The 19,182-nt window shown below is 43.0% G+C and overlaps 1 protein-coding gene across 4 annotated transcripts in view; it reads left to right on the top strand.

Moving 5' to 3' along the window:
• The window catches only part of LOC137412303 (uncharacterized), a 152,847-nt gene that overhangs the window by 36,730 nt on the left and 96,935 nt on the right, over positions 1-19,182 (top strand). For all 4 annotated transcript variants that reach the window (XM_078777144.1, XM_078777146.1, XM_078777147.1 and 1 more), the window contains one exon: positions 46-156. In XM_078777144.1, the coding sequence (XP_078633270.1) occupies positions 46-156 (111 nt within the window). The remainder of the gene's footprint in view (positions 1-45; positions 157-19,182) is intronic.

The raw sequence follows: 19,182 nt of genomic DNA on the forward strand, positions 1-19,182 counted from the left end.
ATGTAACACAAGATGCCTGCATTTATTTAAAGTTACTTTTTCCAGATTTATTTGTGAAATTGGAAGTGAAAACTGAGCACGACATTGATGTTCACCTGGATCGACCCAAACCCAATGATGCCGAAGCGTCTTTCCTCAAGAACCATCCCCATGAAGGTTTCTGTCAATGTCTATACATTTTGATTCGAACAGTTTGATGATGAACTCTGTTGTGAATTAAAAAAAACACGATGTTATGATTTAATTGCTTCAAGAAATAACCACTTGGTAAATCCATTTCTCAAACATCAATTATCCCCTTAATTATTATATAAAATATATTTTAACCAACAATAATATACCTTGTTGTATCCTATTATCCTTAATTTGTACAATTCATCAATTCTGATTTTAATTAGACACCTTTTATTGGCATCTGTGGAACTTCATCCAAAACGGGGGTTTGTGGATTGGGTCCCGTCCGGCCGTCCACAACCATATCTTGCAGATGTATGGATCGATTTTGTTCAAACTTGGCCAAAGACGACACATCATGGTGTTCATATGCACATCATTTTTTTTCGCGTTGTGATCAAAGATGGCCGAAAAGTGGCCATTTTAGGTGTAAAAACCCGATATTGAACACGTCCTCAACCATTTATTGGACATGCATTTACCGATCTTGTTCAAACTTGGCACACACAAAATGAATGATGTTACATATGCACATCATTTTCTTTCGAGATTTGACCCAAGATGGCCGATTGGTGGTCACTGTGTTGCTTAAACGTGTTTCCAATCATATATATATATATATATATATATATATATATATATATATATATATATAGATAGATAGATATATATACAGTGGGGAGAACAAGTATGTGATACACTGCCGATTTTGCAGGTTTTCCCACTTACAAAGCACGTAAAGGTCTGTAATTTTTATCATAGGTACACTTCAACTGTGGAAGACGGAATCTAAAACAAAAATCCTGAAAATCACATTGTATGATTTTTAAGTAATTAATTTGCATTTTATTGCATGAAATAAGTATTTGATCACCTACCAACCAGTAAGAATTCCGGCTCTCACAGACCTGTTAGTTTTTTCTTTAAGAAGCCCTCCCATTCTCCACTCATTACCTGTATTAACTGCACCTGTTTGAACTCGTTATCTGCATAAAAGACGTCTCCAGACCGTCTCCGACCACAAAGACCGCAAAGACCGACCGCAAAGCCGTCTCCAGACCTGTCCACACTCAATCAATCAGACTCCAACCTCTCCACAATGGGCAAGACCAGAGAGCTGTCTAAGGACATCAGGGACAAATTTGTAGACTTGCACAAGGCTGGGATGGGCTACAGGACAATAGGCAAGCAGCTTGGTGAGAAGGCAACAACTGTTGGCGCAATTATTAGAAAATGGAAGAAGTTCAAGATGACAGTCAATCTCCCTCGGTCTGGGGCTCCATGCAAGATCTCACCTCGTGGAGCCTCAATGATCATGAGAAAGGTGAGGGATTAGCCCAGAACTACACGGCAGGACCTGGTCAATGACCTGAAGAGAGCTGGGACCACAGTATCAAAGAAAACCATAAGTAACACACTACGCCGTCATGGATTAAAATCCTGCAGCGCACGCAAGGTCCCTCTGCTCAAGCCAGCGCATGTCCAGGCCCGTCTGAAGTTTGCCAATGACCATCTGGATGATCCAGAGGAGGAATGGGAGAAGGTCATGTGGTCTGATGAGACCAAAATAGAGCTTTTTGGTTTAAACTCCACTCGCCGTGTTTGGAGGAAGAAGAAGGATGAGTACAACCCCAAGAACACCATCCCAACCGTGAAGCATGGAGGTGGAAACATCATTCTTTGGGGATGCTTTTCTGCAAAGGGGACAGGACGACTGCACCGTATTGAGGGGAGGATGGATGGGGCCATGTATCGCGAGATCTTGGCCAACAATCTCCTTCCCTCAATAAGAGCATTGAAGATGGGGCGTGGCTGGGTCTTCCAGCATGACAACGACCCGAAACACACAGCCAGGGCAACTAAGGAGTGGCTCCGTACGAAGCATCTCAAGGTCCTGGAGTGGCCTAGCCAGTCTCCAGACCTGAACCCAATAGAAAATCTTTGGAGGGAGCTGAAAGTCTGTGTTGCGCAGCGACAGCCCCGAAACCTGAAGGATCTGGTGAAGATCTGTATGGAGGAGTGGGCCAAAATCCCTGCTGCAGTGTGTGCAAACCTGGTTAAGAACTACAGGAAACGTCTGATCTCTGTAATTGCAAACAAAGGTTTCTGTACCAAATATTAAGTTCTGTTTTTCTGATGTATCAAATACTTATTTCATGCAATAAAATGCAAATTAATTACTTTAAAATCATCCAATGTGATTTTCAGGATTTTTGTTTTAGATTCCGTCTTCCACAGTTGAAGTGTACCTATGATAAAAATAACAGACCTTGACGTGCTTTGTAAGTGGGAAAACCTGCAAAATCGGCAGTGTATCAAATACTTGTTCTCCCCACTGTATATATATATATATATATATATCCAAATATATGTGCAGTTCTCCAGCTTTTCAATGAGCGCAAGTAATGACGTCACTGCCATGTACATACGCTCTGCCTGTCCTCTCAAGAGAACCCTCTGACAGAGCAGAATTTTGATCTTAGTTCAGATAACTGGTCTTGATCGCAAAGTAACTGGTATATATATATATATACAGTATATATATATATATACAGTATATATATATATATACAGTATATATATATATATATATACAGTATATATATATATATATATATATATATATATATATATATATATATATATATATATATATATATATATATATATATATATATATATATATATATATACAGTATATATATATATATATATACAGTATATATATATATATATATATATATATATATATATATATATATATACAGTATATATATATATATATATAGATATATATATATACAGTATATATATATATATATATATATATATATATATATATATATAGATATATATATATATATATAGTAACGGATTTGGGAAACCCTGCACTTGGTGTAATTGTTGTATATATCACCCTCTGTAAATAATAATTCTTTGTAAATACCTCCATTCGTGTAAAGGTCAAAGGTCGTCCCCTAGTTAGTCCATCGCACCACGTAGCGAACCATAGGATCTCTCCAAAGTTATATCCTTTTTATGTGTGTCAGGTAAGGCTATGTTTCCACTAGTTGACCTTACGTTGCATCAAATCAAATAAGGATAGGCCCTACAGCTCCCTCTACATCAGCGCGATTGATTTTCTAACCCGTGCGCCGCCATTACGCACGCGGTCGTCTTGGAGAAGAAGGGGGAGGAGTCAGCCAAGCGCCAGGAACAAGGCGTGGCTCTGCCAACGCCTCATCAAGGGGCGGGACCGGTGAGCCCTCGCGACCAACTGACCAAGGCCGAGGCGAGCTCACCGGTGGGCGTTTCCAAAAGGCAGGCAGCTTGATACGCGGGTGGCCAATATAAGCGCCGCCGCGGACTACTTACGGAGGTCGAGTGGAGCGAGCAGAGTGGAGCGAGCAGAGGCGAGCGGCAGAAAGAGAGCCACGGAGATTGACCGGCAGAGATTTGAATTGCGTATGCAACATACCAGCTTTCCCCCGCTATATAATTGTCCGGTCGCGTCCAACGACACGCGGAGTTGTTTGCCGGGTTTCGCCTCAACCCCAAAGTGTGGACCGGAGTGCGCGCTTGGAGCCGGACCTCAACACCTACCATCTGCCTGGACCCTTCTCTGCCTTCCCATACCATCCCTGCCATTCCATCCTTTCGTGTAAGTGTGTTTGTTCTGTGCTGGGTGTTTGATAAGTTAAGCCTGTATAAGCTTGCCCTGTGTCTGGTTCTTCTTCTTCCCTTGTACATGCCCTTCTTTTGTTTCCTCTTCGGGTTTTTGTACGTAGTTAATAAATCTTTGTTCTCCCTTTACTTTGGTTTCCTCTCTTATTCGATCGCTTTCGTGATTTCTGTCAATTGAGTACCTGTGGCACGATTTTGGCAGAACCGCTTTACAATCGGGTTCGTCTTTGCTGACGGCTCGGATTCCGGATTGCTAAACCGCTCGGCAAATACCATCTTGTCCGGGATTCGAGCGGGGCCACCCACCTGCTTTGTGGAGGGATTGGCGGAGGTGTCCGGGAATCCCTTGACCAATCACCTTGGCCAATCCTATCCCACTAAGGAGCGGGGTGGGTCCAGGAACGGAGACGGCCAGCTTAACGACGAGGGGATTAAACCCCCCTCGGTAAGGGGAGTGCTGTACTCCGATTCCGTAACAATATATATATTGTTGCGGTTTTGAGAACCCCTCACTTGTAAATACTTGTAAATAATAACTCTTGTAAATATCCCAGCATTTAATAAGGTCGCACCTATAGTTAGTCCACAGCAACACGTAGGACACCATAGGACTTTCAGGTATTAGTCCCCTACCGGTGTACACCAGAGGGGACTATAGGTTTACACGCCGTCCGTCAGTCTGTCAGTCCTGTCAGTCTGTCTGTCAGTCTGTCAGTCCGTCACGCAAAGAACAGTTTTCCGGACTTTTTTTCTAAACGCTTAAAGCTAATGATTTCAAACTTGGCACCTGGTTTCCTCATGATAAGTTACAGGTCAAGTTCGAACTTCACGACGTTTCTATAATTTTAACAAAGTTATGGCACTTTGAACTTTGGTAATTCTGATAATTCTGATGCTCCTTAACTCAGTGCCATTTTAAGTTTGAATTTCCTTTAAAAACCAATTTCTCTGCAATAATAGGACCGATTGAGATACAATTTTCACCATATGATGGACTCGGTCTGTGGAATATTTTAATGGTAATTATGACGTCACAGGTCACGTGGTTCGGTCGCCATATTGTTTTTCATGAAAACACGAAAACCCCTTTTTATCTGCAACGGCTGAACAGATCGAGGCCAAACTTTGCAGGCAGAATCGCATTACCATGACGAACAAAAAAGTCAACAAGCATGACGTCATGTGTCACATGGTTTCAGAGTTCTGACGTTTTTAAGCATGAACTTTTAAAACCGAGCCCCTCCCTCATTTTTGATCCAATTGAGGGGAAACTTCATAAATCTGTTCAGCATGTCGGTCTACTAAAATGTCCTTTTGGAATTTGCGACAGGGCACGTGGTTTGGCAGATATCGTTAATTAAACGAAAATATTTTAGAAATGGATATCTCTTGAATCGCTAGTACCTCAGACCATGACTTGGTAATAATTTATATAATTCACACAGTGCAATACGTGCAGGCCACTCCACGGAGCGACCTTTGGGGCTTATCAACATGGCGAGGCGTGACACACGTGTGTCTCGGCATACCTCAGATCAAGTTTGAAAACCAGCATCAACCGTGCATAAATGTGCATATTCGATCATTTTTGACAAAGTTATGGCAGTTTGAACTGTGGTAGGGGACGTGTATTGCAGCGCATTACTCAGAATGCTTGTTTTTCAAGATATACCGCTCACAAGGTTCAGACATATATGGTGGTGGCCATCTTGGATTTTGACGTGGCGACCCAATTTTCATGTTTCACATGCACCACTTGGTTGTCTGCGACGTAAGGGTGAAAGGTGCGAGGAGAGCTCGGCGGGTGAAGTACCAACCGAGAATGAAGGTGTGGAGGTTGAAAGAGCTGACAGTAAGGGAGGCATTAAAAGAGAGGCTGAGTAGGGTCGAGGATGATGTGGTTGAGCTTGAAAGTGGTTGGATGTCAATGAAAGCTAGTCTGTTGGGAGCTGTTGGTGAAGTATGTGGATGGACAAAAGGACCACCGAGGCACTCGGAAACATGGTGGTGGGATGATGAAGTTGGAAAGAGGATTGACGAGAAGAGGAAGAAGTTCAAGGAGTGGCAGAAGGCGAAGGGTACGGGAGCAGAAACAGCAGAGCATGAAAGTTATAAGGCAGCCAAGAAGGCTGCAAACAAAGAGGTAGCAAAGGCGCAGGAGGTATGCAGGGAAATGTTCGGAGAACGCTTGGATTCGGAAGAGGGTCAGAGAGCGGTATTCAGGATTGCAAAGCAGATAGCGAAAGAGAGGTGTGATGTGATGGGGGTGAGCTGCTTGAAGGATGAAGTGGGACAAATCGTTGTCGACCCAGATGGAATTAAAGGAAGATGGAAAAGATATATGGAAATGCTGTTTAATACAGAGAATGAATGGGATGGCAACATAGAGAGTAACCCAGTTTTAGGACCGGCAGAGAACATAACTGAGAAGGAAGTTGAGGAAGCGATAAAAGCAATGAAGGGTAGAAAAGCGGGAGGGCCGACGGGAGTTGTGGGAGATATGTTGAAGGCAGCAGGAAGTTGGGGTGTGAAGAGAATGACAGAGATCTGTAATCTGGTGGTGAAAGAAGGCCGCATTCCAGTGGATTGGGAACTGAGTACCCTCGTCCCTCTATACAAGGGGAAAGGTGACCCTCTGGAGTGTGGCTCGTACCGAGCGATAAAGTTATTGGAGCATGGAATGAAGGTTTTGGAAAGGGTGTTGGAGAGGAGGATAAGGAAGAAAGTGAAGATCGACGAAATGCAGTTTGGATTTATGCCAGGAAGAGGAACGACAGACGCGCTTTTCATTGTGAGGCAGTTGCAGGAGAAGTACATGGAGGAGAGGAAGAAGTTGTTTCTTGGGTTTGTTGATCTGGAGAAAGCATTCGATCGGGTTCCACGCAAAGTATTGACATGGGCATTGAGGAAGTTAGGAGTGGAGGAATGGTTGATCAGAGTAGTGATGGCAATGTACAAAAGAGCGCACACAGCTGTAAGGACGAAGGACGGGAACAGTGGTGAGTTTGAGGTGAAGGTGGGAGTGCATCAGGGGTCGGTACTAAGTCCACTACTATTTGTAGCTGTGATGGAGGTACTGGCTCAGAACGTAAAGGAGGGTTTACCGTGGGAGTTGTTGTATGCAGATGATCTGGTGTTGATTGCGGAAAGTATGGATGGACTGAAGGAAAAGATGAACACGTGGAAGGAATGTATGGAGACAAAAGGTCTGAAGGTGAATATCGGAAAGACGAAGGTGATGGCAAGTGGTAAAGCATGTGGTGAGGTGGAAAGAACTGGGAAGTGGCCCTGTGCTGTGTGTCGGAAGGGTGTCGGAGTGAACTCCATTCAGTGAACAATGTGCGCTGAGTGGGTTCATCAAAAATGTAGTGGTCTGAGAGGGTCATTAACCAGTGTGGCAGCTACATTCAAATGTAAGGTGTGCACAGAGGGAGCTGCAGATGGAGGAAATGTTGAGTTGGATGTTGGAGATGGCGTGAAGCTGGAAGGTGTGAAAACATTTTGCTACCTCGGAGACATGCTGAATGGAGAAGGTGGATCAGACTCGGCAACGGTTGCTCGAGTGAGATGTGCATGGAAGAAGTTTCGGGAATTGAGTGGCGTGCTGATGATGAGGGGAGTGTCGTTGAAGCTGAAGGGAAAGGTGTATGCTGCATGTGTGAGAAGTGTTATGATTTATGGGAGCGAGATATGGGTAATGAACGTAGAGCAGCAACTGTATTGGGGCCGGGTGGCAGTTTACTCCGACGTCCGCAAGACTGCAATAAGACCGCCGGCGATTGGAGACGATTCACACAACTTTTTAAATCTTTATTTCTCTATTTTACATTTCACTTTATTCACTTCAATGATGTATGACATGAAGCATAAAGATGTTTGATGTACAATAAGAAAGTTAATAAAGATGTATCATTGTAATGTAATCATCAAACTTTTCTGCAGGGAGAGAGAATGGAAATAAAGTCCAACAAATTATTTCCACTGGTCCCAAGTCCCATAAATAAAGCTTCCAAAGGACCAAAGTCCCAAAGATAAAGTTCCCAAAAGTCCTAAGTCCAAACAATAAAGCCATATGCTTGTCGGCACCACAGGACCTCACTCCACGGAGACCCTCACACCATCCTGTCTTGCCATTGAATTGTGGTATGTCGTAATGCAGTCGCCAGGCAGTCGTATCTCCGTCGCCAATGGCCGTAACTCGGCCGCCACTAGTCCTACTGCTGTCGTCGTCGGTCTCCCATAGCCGCAGGGGAGACGTGGCAGTTCTTCTGTAGTCGATATGCAGCCGCAACAGTGTCGGCCCGTAGTCGGGAAGATGCCGCAGGAAGGCCGTATGGCATTCGCATCTCTGCCGTGCTAGCTGGTGGGGCGATTGCGGAAGACTATGAGCGACTGGGTTGCGGCCGCTTTACGCTCTTATTACGGATACCGACGACAGCATGGCGGTTCCATCATGACAGCATGGCGGATTTTTTTCGATTGCGACTGAGCGCGCCGTTTTTAAACATTTTTAAAATTATTTTGCCCCTTTGCGGCGCTTGCCGACTGCAGGCGACCTGGGGAGGATAACCACGACTACAGGCGACTGGCCATTACGGTTTCATTACTTGCCGGAAAAATTTTCCGGCAAGTATGTTGATCTGTTCGTTACTTGCCGGAAAAGATTCCGGCAAGTATGTTGATCTGTTCGTTTGTTTGTCTGTTTGTTACTTGCCGGAAAAATTTTCCGGCAAGTATGTTGATCTGTTCGTTTGTTACTTGCCGGAAAAGATTCCGGCAAGTATGTTGATCTGTTCGTTACTTGCCGGAAAAATTTCCGGCAAGTATGTTGATCTGTTCGTTTGTTTGTTACTTGCCGGAAAAATTTTTCCGGCAAGTATGTTGATCTGTTCGTTTGTCTGTTTGTTACTTGCCGGAAAATTTTTTCCGGCAAGTATGTTGATCTGTTCGTTTGTCTGTCTGTTTGTCTGTCTGTCTGTCTGTCTGTCTGTTTGCAGCACTGCGTCTACACCGTTGCACGGAGAATCGCCAAACTTTGCACACATATTGGTCTTGCCCTGGAATAGACTGTGCCCAATTGATGACGTCATCGGTGACGTGGTTCGGCCGCCATTTTGGAAAAACCGAAAAACTTTGCACCTCCAGTGCTGAATAGAAAAAATGAGACATGGCTCATTGGAAAGAACTCTCCATGGGGAATAAAACATGTTAATAATGACGTCATCGGTCACGTGGTTCGGCCGCCATCTTGGAAAAACCAAAAAACTTAGCACCTCGATATATCTCCGGAAGTGCTGAATAGAAAAAATTGAGACGTGGCTCATTGTAAAGAACTCTCCATGGGGAATAAAATATGTTAATGATGATGTCATTGGTCACATGGTTCGGCCGCCATATTTGTCCTAAATGGCCGACAAAAAAGTAAATTCCGGCAAGTCCTCGGTCTCTGACCGATTTTTCATCTGTTTGTCTGTTTGTCTGTTTGTCTGTTTGTCTGTCTGTTTGCAGCACTGCGTCTACACCGTTGCACGTAGAATCGCCAAACTTTGCACACATATTGGTCTTGCCCTGGAATAGACTGTGCCCAATTGATGACGTCATCGGTGACGTGGTTCGGCCGCCATCTTGGAAAAACCGAAAAACTTTGCACCTCTATATCTCCGAAAGTACTGAACAGAAAAAATTGAGACATGGCTCATTGTAAAGAACTCTCCATGGGGAATAAAATATGTTAATGATGACGTCATCAGTCACGTGGTCGGCCGCCATCTTGGAAAAACAGCAAAACTTTGCACCACTATATCTCCAAAAGTGCTGAACAGAAAAAATTGAGACATGGCTCATTGTAAAGAACTCTCCATGGGGAATAAAATATGTTAATGATGACGTCATATGTCACGTGGTCGGCCGCCATTTTGGAAAAACGGCAAAACTTTGCACCACTATATCTCCAAAAGTGCTGAACAGAAAAAATTGAGACATGGCTCATTGTAAAGAACTCTCCATGGGGAATAAAATATGTTAATGATGACGTCATCAGTCACGTGATCGGCCGCCATCTTGGAAAAACGGCAAAACTTTGCACCACGAAATCTCCAAAAGTGCTGAACAGAAAAAATTGAGACATGGCTCATTGTAAAGAACTCTCCATGGGGAATAAAATATGTTAATGATGATGTCATATGTCACGTGGTCGGCCGCCATCTTGGAAAAACGGCAAAACTTTGCACCACTATATCTCCAAAAGTGCTGAACAGAAAAAATTGAGACATGGCTCATTGTAAAGAACTCTCCATGGGGAATAAAATATGTTAATGATGATATCATCGGTCACGTGGTTCGGCAGCCATATTTGTTCTAAATGGCCGATAAAAAGTACATTCCGGCAAGTCCTCGGTCTCTGACCGATTTTTCATCTGTCTGTCTGTCTGTCTGTTTGCAGCACTGCGTCTACACCGTTGCACGTAGAATCGCCAAACTTTGCACACATATTGGTCTTGCCCTGGAATAGACTGTGCCCAATTGATGACGTCATCGGTCACGTGGTTCGGCCGCCATCTTGGAAAAACCGAAAAACTCTGCACCTCCACATCTCCGAAAGTGCTGAACAGAAAAAATTGAGACATGGCTCATTGTAAAGAACTCTCCATGCGGAATAAAATATGTAAATGATGACGTCATCAGTCACGTGGTTCGGTCGCCATCTTGGAAAAACGGCAAAACGTTGCGCCACGATATCTCCAAAAGTGCTGAACAGAAAAAATTGAGACATGGCTCATTGTAAAGAACTCTCCATGGGGAATAAAATATGTTAATGATGACGTCATATGTCACGTGGTCGGCCGCCATCTTGGAAAAACGGCAAAACTTTGCACCACTATATCGCCAAAAGTGCTGAACAGAAAAAATTGAGACATGGCTCATTGTAAAGAACTCCACATGGGGAATAAAATATGTTAATGATGACGTCATCAGTCACGTGGTCGGCCGCCATCTTGGAAAAACTGCAAAACTTTGCACTTCGAAATCTCCAAAAGTGCTGAACAGAAAAAATGGAGACATGGCTCATTGTAAAAAACTCTCCATGGGGAATAAAATATGTTAATGATGTCATATGTCACGTGGTCGGCCGCCATCTTGGAAAAACCAAAAAACTCTGCACCTCCACATCTCCAAAAGTCCTGAATAGAAAAAATTGAGACATGGCTCATTGTAAAGAACTCTCCATGCGGAATAAAATATGTTAATGATGATGCCATCGGTCACGTGGTTCGGCCGCCATCTTGGAAAAACGGCAAAAACTTTGCACCACTATATCTCCAAAAGTGCAGAATGGAAAAAATTGAGACATGGCTCATTGTCAAGAACTCTCCATGCGGAATAAAATATGTTAATGATGACGTCATCGGTCAGGTGGTTCGGCCGCCATATTTGTTCTAAATGGCCGATAAAAAAGTACATTCCGGCAAGTCCTCGGTCTCTGACCGATTTTTCATTACTTGCCGGAAAAAATTTTCCGGCAAGTATGTTGATCTGTTCGTTACTTGCCGGAAAAGATTCCGGCAAGTATGTTGATCTGTTCGTTTGTTACTTGCCGGAAAAATTTTCCGGCAAGTATGTTGATCTGTTCGTTTGTTACTTGCCGGAAAAATTTTCCGGCAAGTATGTTGATCTGTTCGTTTGTTTGTCTGTCTGTCTGTTTGTCTGTCTGTTTGTCTGTCTGTTTGTCTGTTTGCAGCACTGCGTCTACACCGTTGCACGGAGAATCGCCAAACTTTGCACACATAATGGTCTTGCCCTCTAATATACTGTGCCTCAATGATGACGTCATCAGTGACGTGGTTCGGCCGCCATCTTGGATAAACCGAATAAATTTGCACCTCTATATCTCCGAAAGTACTGAACAGAAAAAATTGAGACATGGCTCATTGTAAAGAACTCTCCATGGGGAATAAAATATGTTAATGATGACGTCATATGTCACGTGGTCGGCCGCCATCTTGGAAAAACGGCAAAAATTTGCACCACTATATCTCCAAAAGTGCTGAACAGAAAAAATTGAGACATGGCTCATTGTAAAGAACTCTCCATGGGGAATAAAATATGTAAATGATGACGTCATCAGTCACGTGGTTCGGTCGCCATCTTGGAAAAACGGCAAATCGTTGCGCCACTATATCTCCAAAAGTGCTGAACAGAAAAAATTGAGACATGGCTCATTGGAAAGAACTCTCCATGGGGAATAAAATATGTTAATGATGACGTCATATGTCACGTGGTCGGCCGCCATCTTGGAAAAACGGCAAAACTTTGCACCACTATATCTCCAAAAGTGCTGAACAGAATAATTGAGACATGGCTCATTGTAAAGAACTCTCCATGGGGAATAAAATATGTTAATGATGACGTCATCAGTCACGTGGTCGGCCGCCATCTTGGAAAAATGGGAAAACTTTGCACCACTATATCTCCAAAAGTGCAGAATGGAAAAAATTGAGACATGGCTCATTGTAAAGAACTCTCAATGGGGAATAAAATATGTTAATGATGACGTCATATGTCACGTGGTTCGGCCGCCATCTTGGAAAAACCGAAAAATTGTGCACCTCCATATCTCTGAAAGTGCTGAATAGAAAAAATTGAGACATGGCTCATTGTAAAGAACTCTCCATGGGGAATAAAATATGTTAATGATGACATCATAGGTCACGTGGTTCGGCTGCCATCTTGGAAAAACCGAAAAACGTAGCACCTCCATATCTCCAAAAGTGCTGAATAGAAAAAGTTGAGACATGGCTCTTTGTGAAGAACTCTCCATGGGGAATAATATATGTTAATGATGACGTCATCTATCACGTGGTTCGGACGCCATATTTGTCTTAAATGGCCGATAAAAGAGTACATTCCGGCAAGTCCTCGGTCTCTGACCGATTTTTCATCTGTTTGTCTGTTTGTCTGTTTGTCTGTTTGCAGCACTACGTCTACACCGTTGCACGTAGAATCGCCAAACTTGGCACACATATTGGTCTTGCCCTCTAATATACTGTGCCCAAATGATGACGTCATCAGTCACGTGGTTCGGCCGCCATCTTGGAAAAACCGAAAAATTTTGCACCTCGATATCTCAATGTGCTGAACAGAAAAAATTGAGCCATGGCTCATTGTAAAGAACTCTCCATTGGGAATAAAACATGTTAATGATGACGTCATAGGTCACGTGGTTCGGCCGCCATCTTGGAAAAACGGCAAAACTTTGCACCACGAAATCTCCAAAAGTGCTGAACAGAAAAAATTGAGACATGGCTCATTGTAAAGAACTCTCCATGGGGAATAAAATATGTTAATGATGACGTCATAGGTCACGTGGTTCGGCCGCCATCTTGGAAAAACGGCAAAACTTTGCACCACTATATCTCCAAAAGTGCTGAACAGAAACAATTGAGACATGGCTCATTGTAAAGAACTCTCCATGGGGGAATAAAATATGTTAATGATGACGTCATATGTCACGTGGTTCGGTCGCCATCTTGGAAAAACCGGAAAACGTTACACCTCCATATCTCCGAAAGTCCTGAATAGAAAAACTTGGGACGTGGCTCAATGTAAAGAACTCTCCATGGGGAATAAAATATGTTAATGATGACGTCATCAGTCACGTGGTTCGGCCGCCATCTTGGAAAAACGGCAAAACTTTGCACCACTATATCTCCAAAAGTGCTGAACAGAAAAAATTGAGACATGGCTCATTGTAAAGAACTCTCCATGGGGAATAAAATATGTTAATGATGACGTCATAGGTCACGTGGTTCGGCCGCCATCTTGGAAAAACGGCAAAACTTTGCACCACTATATCTCCAAAAGTGCTGAACAGAAAAAATTGAGACATGGCTCATTGTAAAGAACTCTCCATGGGGAATAAAATATGTTAATGATGACGTCATAGGTCACGTGGTTCGGCCGCCATCTTGGAAAAACGGCAAAATTTTGCACCACTATATCTCCAAAAGTGCTGAACAGAAAAAATTGAGACATGGCTCATTGTAAAGAACTCTCCATGGGGAATAAAATATGTTAATGATGATGTCATATGTCACGTGGTTCGGCCGCCATCTTGGAAAAACCGGAAAACGTTACACCTCCATATCTCCGAAAGTCCTGAATAGAAAAACTTGGGACGTGGCTCAATGTAAAGAACTCTCCATGGGGAATAAAATATGTTAATGATGACGTCATCAGTCACGTGGTTCGGCCGCCATATTTGTCCTAAATGGCCAATAAAAAAGTACATTCCGGCAAGTCCTCGGTCTCTGACCGATTTTTCATCTGTCTGTCTGTTTGTCTGTTTGCAGCACTACGTCTACACCGTTGCACGTAGAATCGCCAAACTTGGCACACATATTGGTCTTGCCCTCTAATGTACTGTGCCCAAATGATGACGTCATCAGTCACGTGGTTCGGCCGCCATCTTGGAAAAACCGAAAATTTTTGCACCTCGATATCTCAAAGTGCTGAACAGAAAAAATTGAGACATGGCTCATTGTGAAGAACTCTCCATGGGGAATAAAACATGTTAATGATGACGTCATCAGTCACGTGGTCGGCCGCCATCTTGGAAAAACGGCAAAACTTTGCACCAATATATCTCCAAAAGTGCTGAACAGAAAAAATTGAGACATGGCTCATTGTAAAGAACTCTCCATGGGGAACAAAATATGTTAATGATGACGTCATCAGTCACGTGGTTCGGCCGCCATCTTGGAAAAACGGGCAAACTTTGCACCACTATATCTCCGAAAGTACTGAACAGAAAAAATTGAGACATGGCTCATTGTAAAGAACTCTCCATGGGGAATAAAACATGTTAATGATGACGTCATCAGTCACGTGGTCGGCCGCCATCTTGGAAAAACGGCGAAACTTTGCACCACTATATCTCCAAAAGTGCTGAACAGAAAAAATTGAGACATGGCTCATTGTAAAGAACTCTCCATGGGGAATAAAATATGTTAATGATGACGTCATATGTCACGTAGTTCGGCCGCCGTCTTGGAAAAAACGGAAAACGTTACACCTCCATATCTCCGAAAGTCCTGAATAGAAAAACTTGGGACGTGGCTCAATGTAAAGAACTCTCCATGGGGAATAAAATATGTTAATGATGACGTCATCAGTCACGTGGTTCGGCCGCCATATTTGTCCTAAATGGCCAATAAAAAAGTACATTCCGGCAAGTCCTCGGTCTCTGACCGATTTTTCATTACTTGCCGGAAAAATTTTCCGGCAAGTATGTTGAGCTGTTCGTTTGTCTGTTTGTTACTTGCCGGAAAAATTTTCCGGCAAGTATGTTGATCTGTTCGTTTGTTTGTCTGTCTGTCTGTCTGTCTGTCTGTTTGTCTGTCTGTTTGCAGCACTGCGTCTACACCGTTGCACGTAGAATCGCCAAACTTTGCACACATATTGGTCTTGCCCTGGAATAGACTGTGCCCAATTGATGACGTCATCGGTGACGTGGTTCGGCCGCCATCTTGGAAAAACCGAAAAACTTTGCACCTCTATATCTCCGAAAGTACTGAACAGAAAAAATTGAGACATGGCTCATTGTAAAGAACTCTCCATGGGGAATAAAATATGTAAATGATGACGTCATCAGTCACGTGGTTCGGTCGCCATCTTGGAAAAACGGCGAAACGTTGCGCCACTATATCTCCAAACGTGCTGAACAGAAAAAATTGAGACATGGCTCATTGTAAAGAACTCTCCATGGGGAATAAAATATGTTAATGATGACGTCATATGTCACGTGGTTGGCCGCCATCTTGGAAAAACGGCAAAACTTTGCACCACTATATCTCCAAAAGTGCTGAACAGAAAAAATTGAGACATGGCTCATTGTAAAGAACTCTCCATGGGGAATAAAATATGTTAATGATGACGTCATCAGTCACGTGGTCGGCCGCCATCTTGGAAAAACGGCAAAACTTTGCACCACGAAATCTCCAAAAGTCCTGAACAGAAAAAATTGAGACATGGCTCATTGTAAAGAACTCTCCATGGGGAATAAAATATGTTAACGATGATGTCATATGTCACGTGGTCGGCCGCCATCTTGGAAAAACGGCAAAACTTTGCACCACTATATCTCCAAAAGTGCTGAACAGAAAAAATTGAGACATGGCTCATTGTAAAGAACTCTCCATGGGGAATAAAATATGTTAATGATGACGTCATCAGTCACGTGGTTCGGCCGCCATCTTGGAAAAACCGAAAAACTCTGCACCTCCACATCTCCAAACGTCCTGAATAGAAAAAATTGAGACATGACTCATTGTAAAGAACTCTCCATGGGGAATAAAATATGTTAATGATGATGTCATAGGTTCCTCCATTATGACGTCATAATTCGCCAAGTACAAAACTTCATCCGATCAAGATGAAATTTCTTGAGCATCATCAAGGAATAAATTAGTTTAGAAAACAAGTAATGATGACTTCATCGGTCACGTGGTTTGGCCGCCATATTTGTCCTAAATGGCCGATAAAAAAGTACATTCCGGCAAGTCCTCGGTCTCTGACCGATTTTTCATTACTTGCCGGAAAAATTTTCCGGCAAGTATGTTGATCTGTTCGTTTGTTTGTCTGTCTGTCTGTCTGTCTGTCTGTTTGTCTGTCTGTTTGCAGCACTGCGTCTACACCGTTGCACGTAGAATCGCCAAACTTTGCACACATATTGGTCTTGCCCTGGAATAGACTGTGCCCAATTGATGACGTCATCGGTGACGTGGTTCGGCCGCCATCTTGGAAAAACCGAAAAACTTTGCACCTCTATATCTCCGAAAGTACTGAACAGAAAAAATTGAGACATGGCTCATTGTAAAGAACTCTCCATGGGGAATAAAATATGTAAATGATGACGTCATCAGTCACGTGGTTCGGTCGCCATCTTGGAAAAACGGCGAAACGTTGCGCCACTATATCTCCAAACGTGCTGAACAGAAAAAATTGAGACATGGCTCATTGTAAAGAACTCTCCATGGGGAATAAAATATGTTAATGATGACGTCATATGTCACGTGGTTGGCCGCCATCTTGGAAAAACGGCAAAACTTTGCACCACTATATCTCCAAAAGTGCTGAACAGAAAAAATTGAGACATGGCTCATTGTAAAGAACTCTCCATGGGGAATAAAATATGTTAATGATGACGTCATCAGTCACGTGGTCGGCCGCCATCTTGGAAAAACGGCAAAACTTTGCACCACGAAATCTCCAAAAGTCCTGAACAGAAAAAATTGAGACATGGCTCATTGTAAAGAACTCTCCATGGGGAATAAAATATGTTAACGATGATGTCATATGTCACGTGGTCGGCCGCCATCTTGGAAAAACGGCAAAACTTTGCACCACTATATCTCCAAAAGTGCTGAACAGAAAAAATTGAGACATGGCTCATTGTAAAGAACTCTCCATGGGGAATAAAATATGTTAATGATGACGTCATCAGTCACGTGGTTCGGCCGCCATCTTGGAAAAACCGAAAAACTCTGCACCTCCACATCTCCAAACGTCCTGAATAGAAAAAATTGAGACATGACTCATTGTAAAGAACTCTCCATGGGGAATAAAATATGTTAATGATGATGTCATAGGTTCCTCCATTATGACGTCATAATTCGCCAAGTACAAAACTTCATCCGATCAAGATGAAATTTCTTGAGCATCATCAAGGAATAAATTAGTTTAGAAAACAAGTAATGATGACTTCATCGGTCACGTGGTTTGGCCGCCATATTTGTCCTAAATGGCCGATAAAAAAGTACATTCCGGCAAGTCCTCGGTCTCTGACCGATTTTTCATCTGTTTGTCTGTTTGTCTGTTTGTCTGTCTGTTTGCAGCACTGCGTCTACACCGTTGCACGTAGAATCGCCAAACTTTGCACACATATTGGTCTTGCCCTGGAATAGACTGTGCCCAATTGATGACGTCATCGGTGACGTGGTTCGGCCGCCATCTTGGAAAAACCGAAAAACTTTGCACCTCTATATCTCCGAAAGTACTGAACAGAAAAAATTGAGACATGGCTCATTGTAAAGAACTCTCCATGGGGAATAAAATATGTTAATGATGACGTCATCAGTCACGTGGTCGGCCGCCATCTTGGAAAAACAGCAAAACTTTGCACCACTATATCTCCAAAAGTGCTGAACAGAAAAAATTGAGACATGGCTCATTGTAAAGAACTCTCCATGGGGAATAAAATATGTTAATGATGACGTCATATGTCACGTGGTCGGCCGCCATTTTGGAAAAACGGCAAAACTTTGCACCACTATATCTCCAAAAGTGCTGAACAGAAAAAATTGAGACATGGCTCATTGTAAAGAACTCTCCATGGGGAATAAAATATGTTAATGATGATGTCATATGTCACGTGGTCGGCCGCCATCTTGGAAAAACGGCAAAACTTTGCACCACTATATCTCCAAAAGTGCTGAACAGAAAAAATTGAGACATGGCTCATTGTAAAGAACTCTCCATGGGGAATAAAATATGTTAATGATGATATCATTGGTCACGTGGTTCGGCCGCCATATTTGTTCTAAATGGCCGATAAAAAGTACATTCCGGCAAGTCCTCGGTCTCTGACCGATTTTTCATTACTTGCCGGAAAAATTTTCCGGCAAGTATGTTGATCTGTTCGTTTGTTTGTCTGTCTGTCTGTTTGTCTGTCTGTTTGTCTGTCTGTTTGTCTGTTTGCAGCACTGCGTCTACACCGTTGCACGGAGAATCGCCAAACTTTGCACACATAATGGTCTTGCCCTCTAATATACTGTGCCTCAATGATGACGTCATCAGTGACGTGGTTCGGCCGCCATCTTGGAAAAACCGAATAAATTTGCACCTCTATATCTCCGAAAGTACTGAACAGAAAAAATTGAGACATGGCTCATTGTAAAGAACTCTCCATGGGGAATAAAATATGTTAATGATGACGTCATATGTCACGTGGTCGGCCGCCATCTTGGAAAAACGGCAAAAATTTGCACCACTATATCTCCAAAAGTGCTGAACAGAAAAAATTGAGACATGGCTCATTGTAAAGAACTCTCCATGGGGAATAAAATATGTAAATGATGACGTCATCAGTCACGTGGTTCGGTCGCCATCTTGGAAAAACGGCAAATCGTTGCGCCACTATATCTCCAAAAGTGCTGAACAGAAAAAATTGAGACATGGCTCATTGGAAAGAACTCTCCATGGGGAATAAAATATGTTAATGATGACGTCATATGTCACGTGGTCGGCCGCCATCTTGGAAAAACGGCA

This window comes from Myxine glutinosa, chromosome 5 (assembly GCF_964187855.1).
Source record: "Myxine glutinosa chromosome 5, kmMyxGlut1.1, whole genome shotgun sequence".
NCBI classification, from domain to species: Eukaryota; Metazoa; Chordata; class Myxini; order Myxiniformes; family Myxinidae; genus Myxine; species Myxine glutinosa.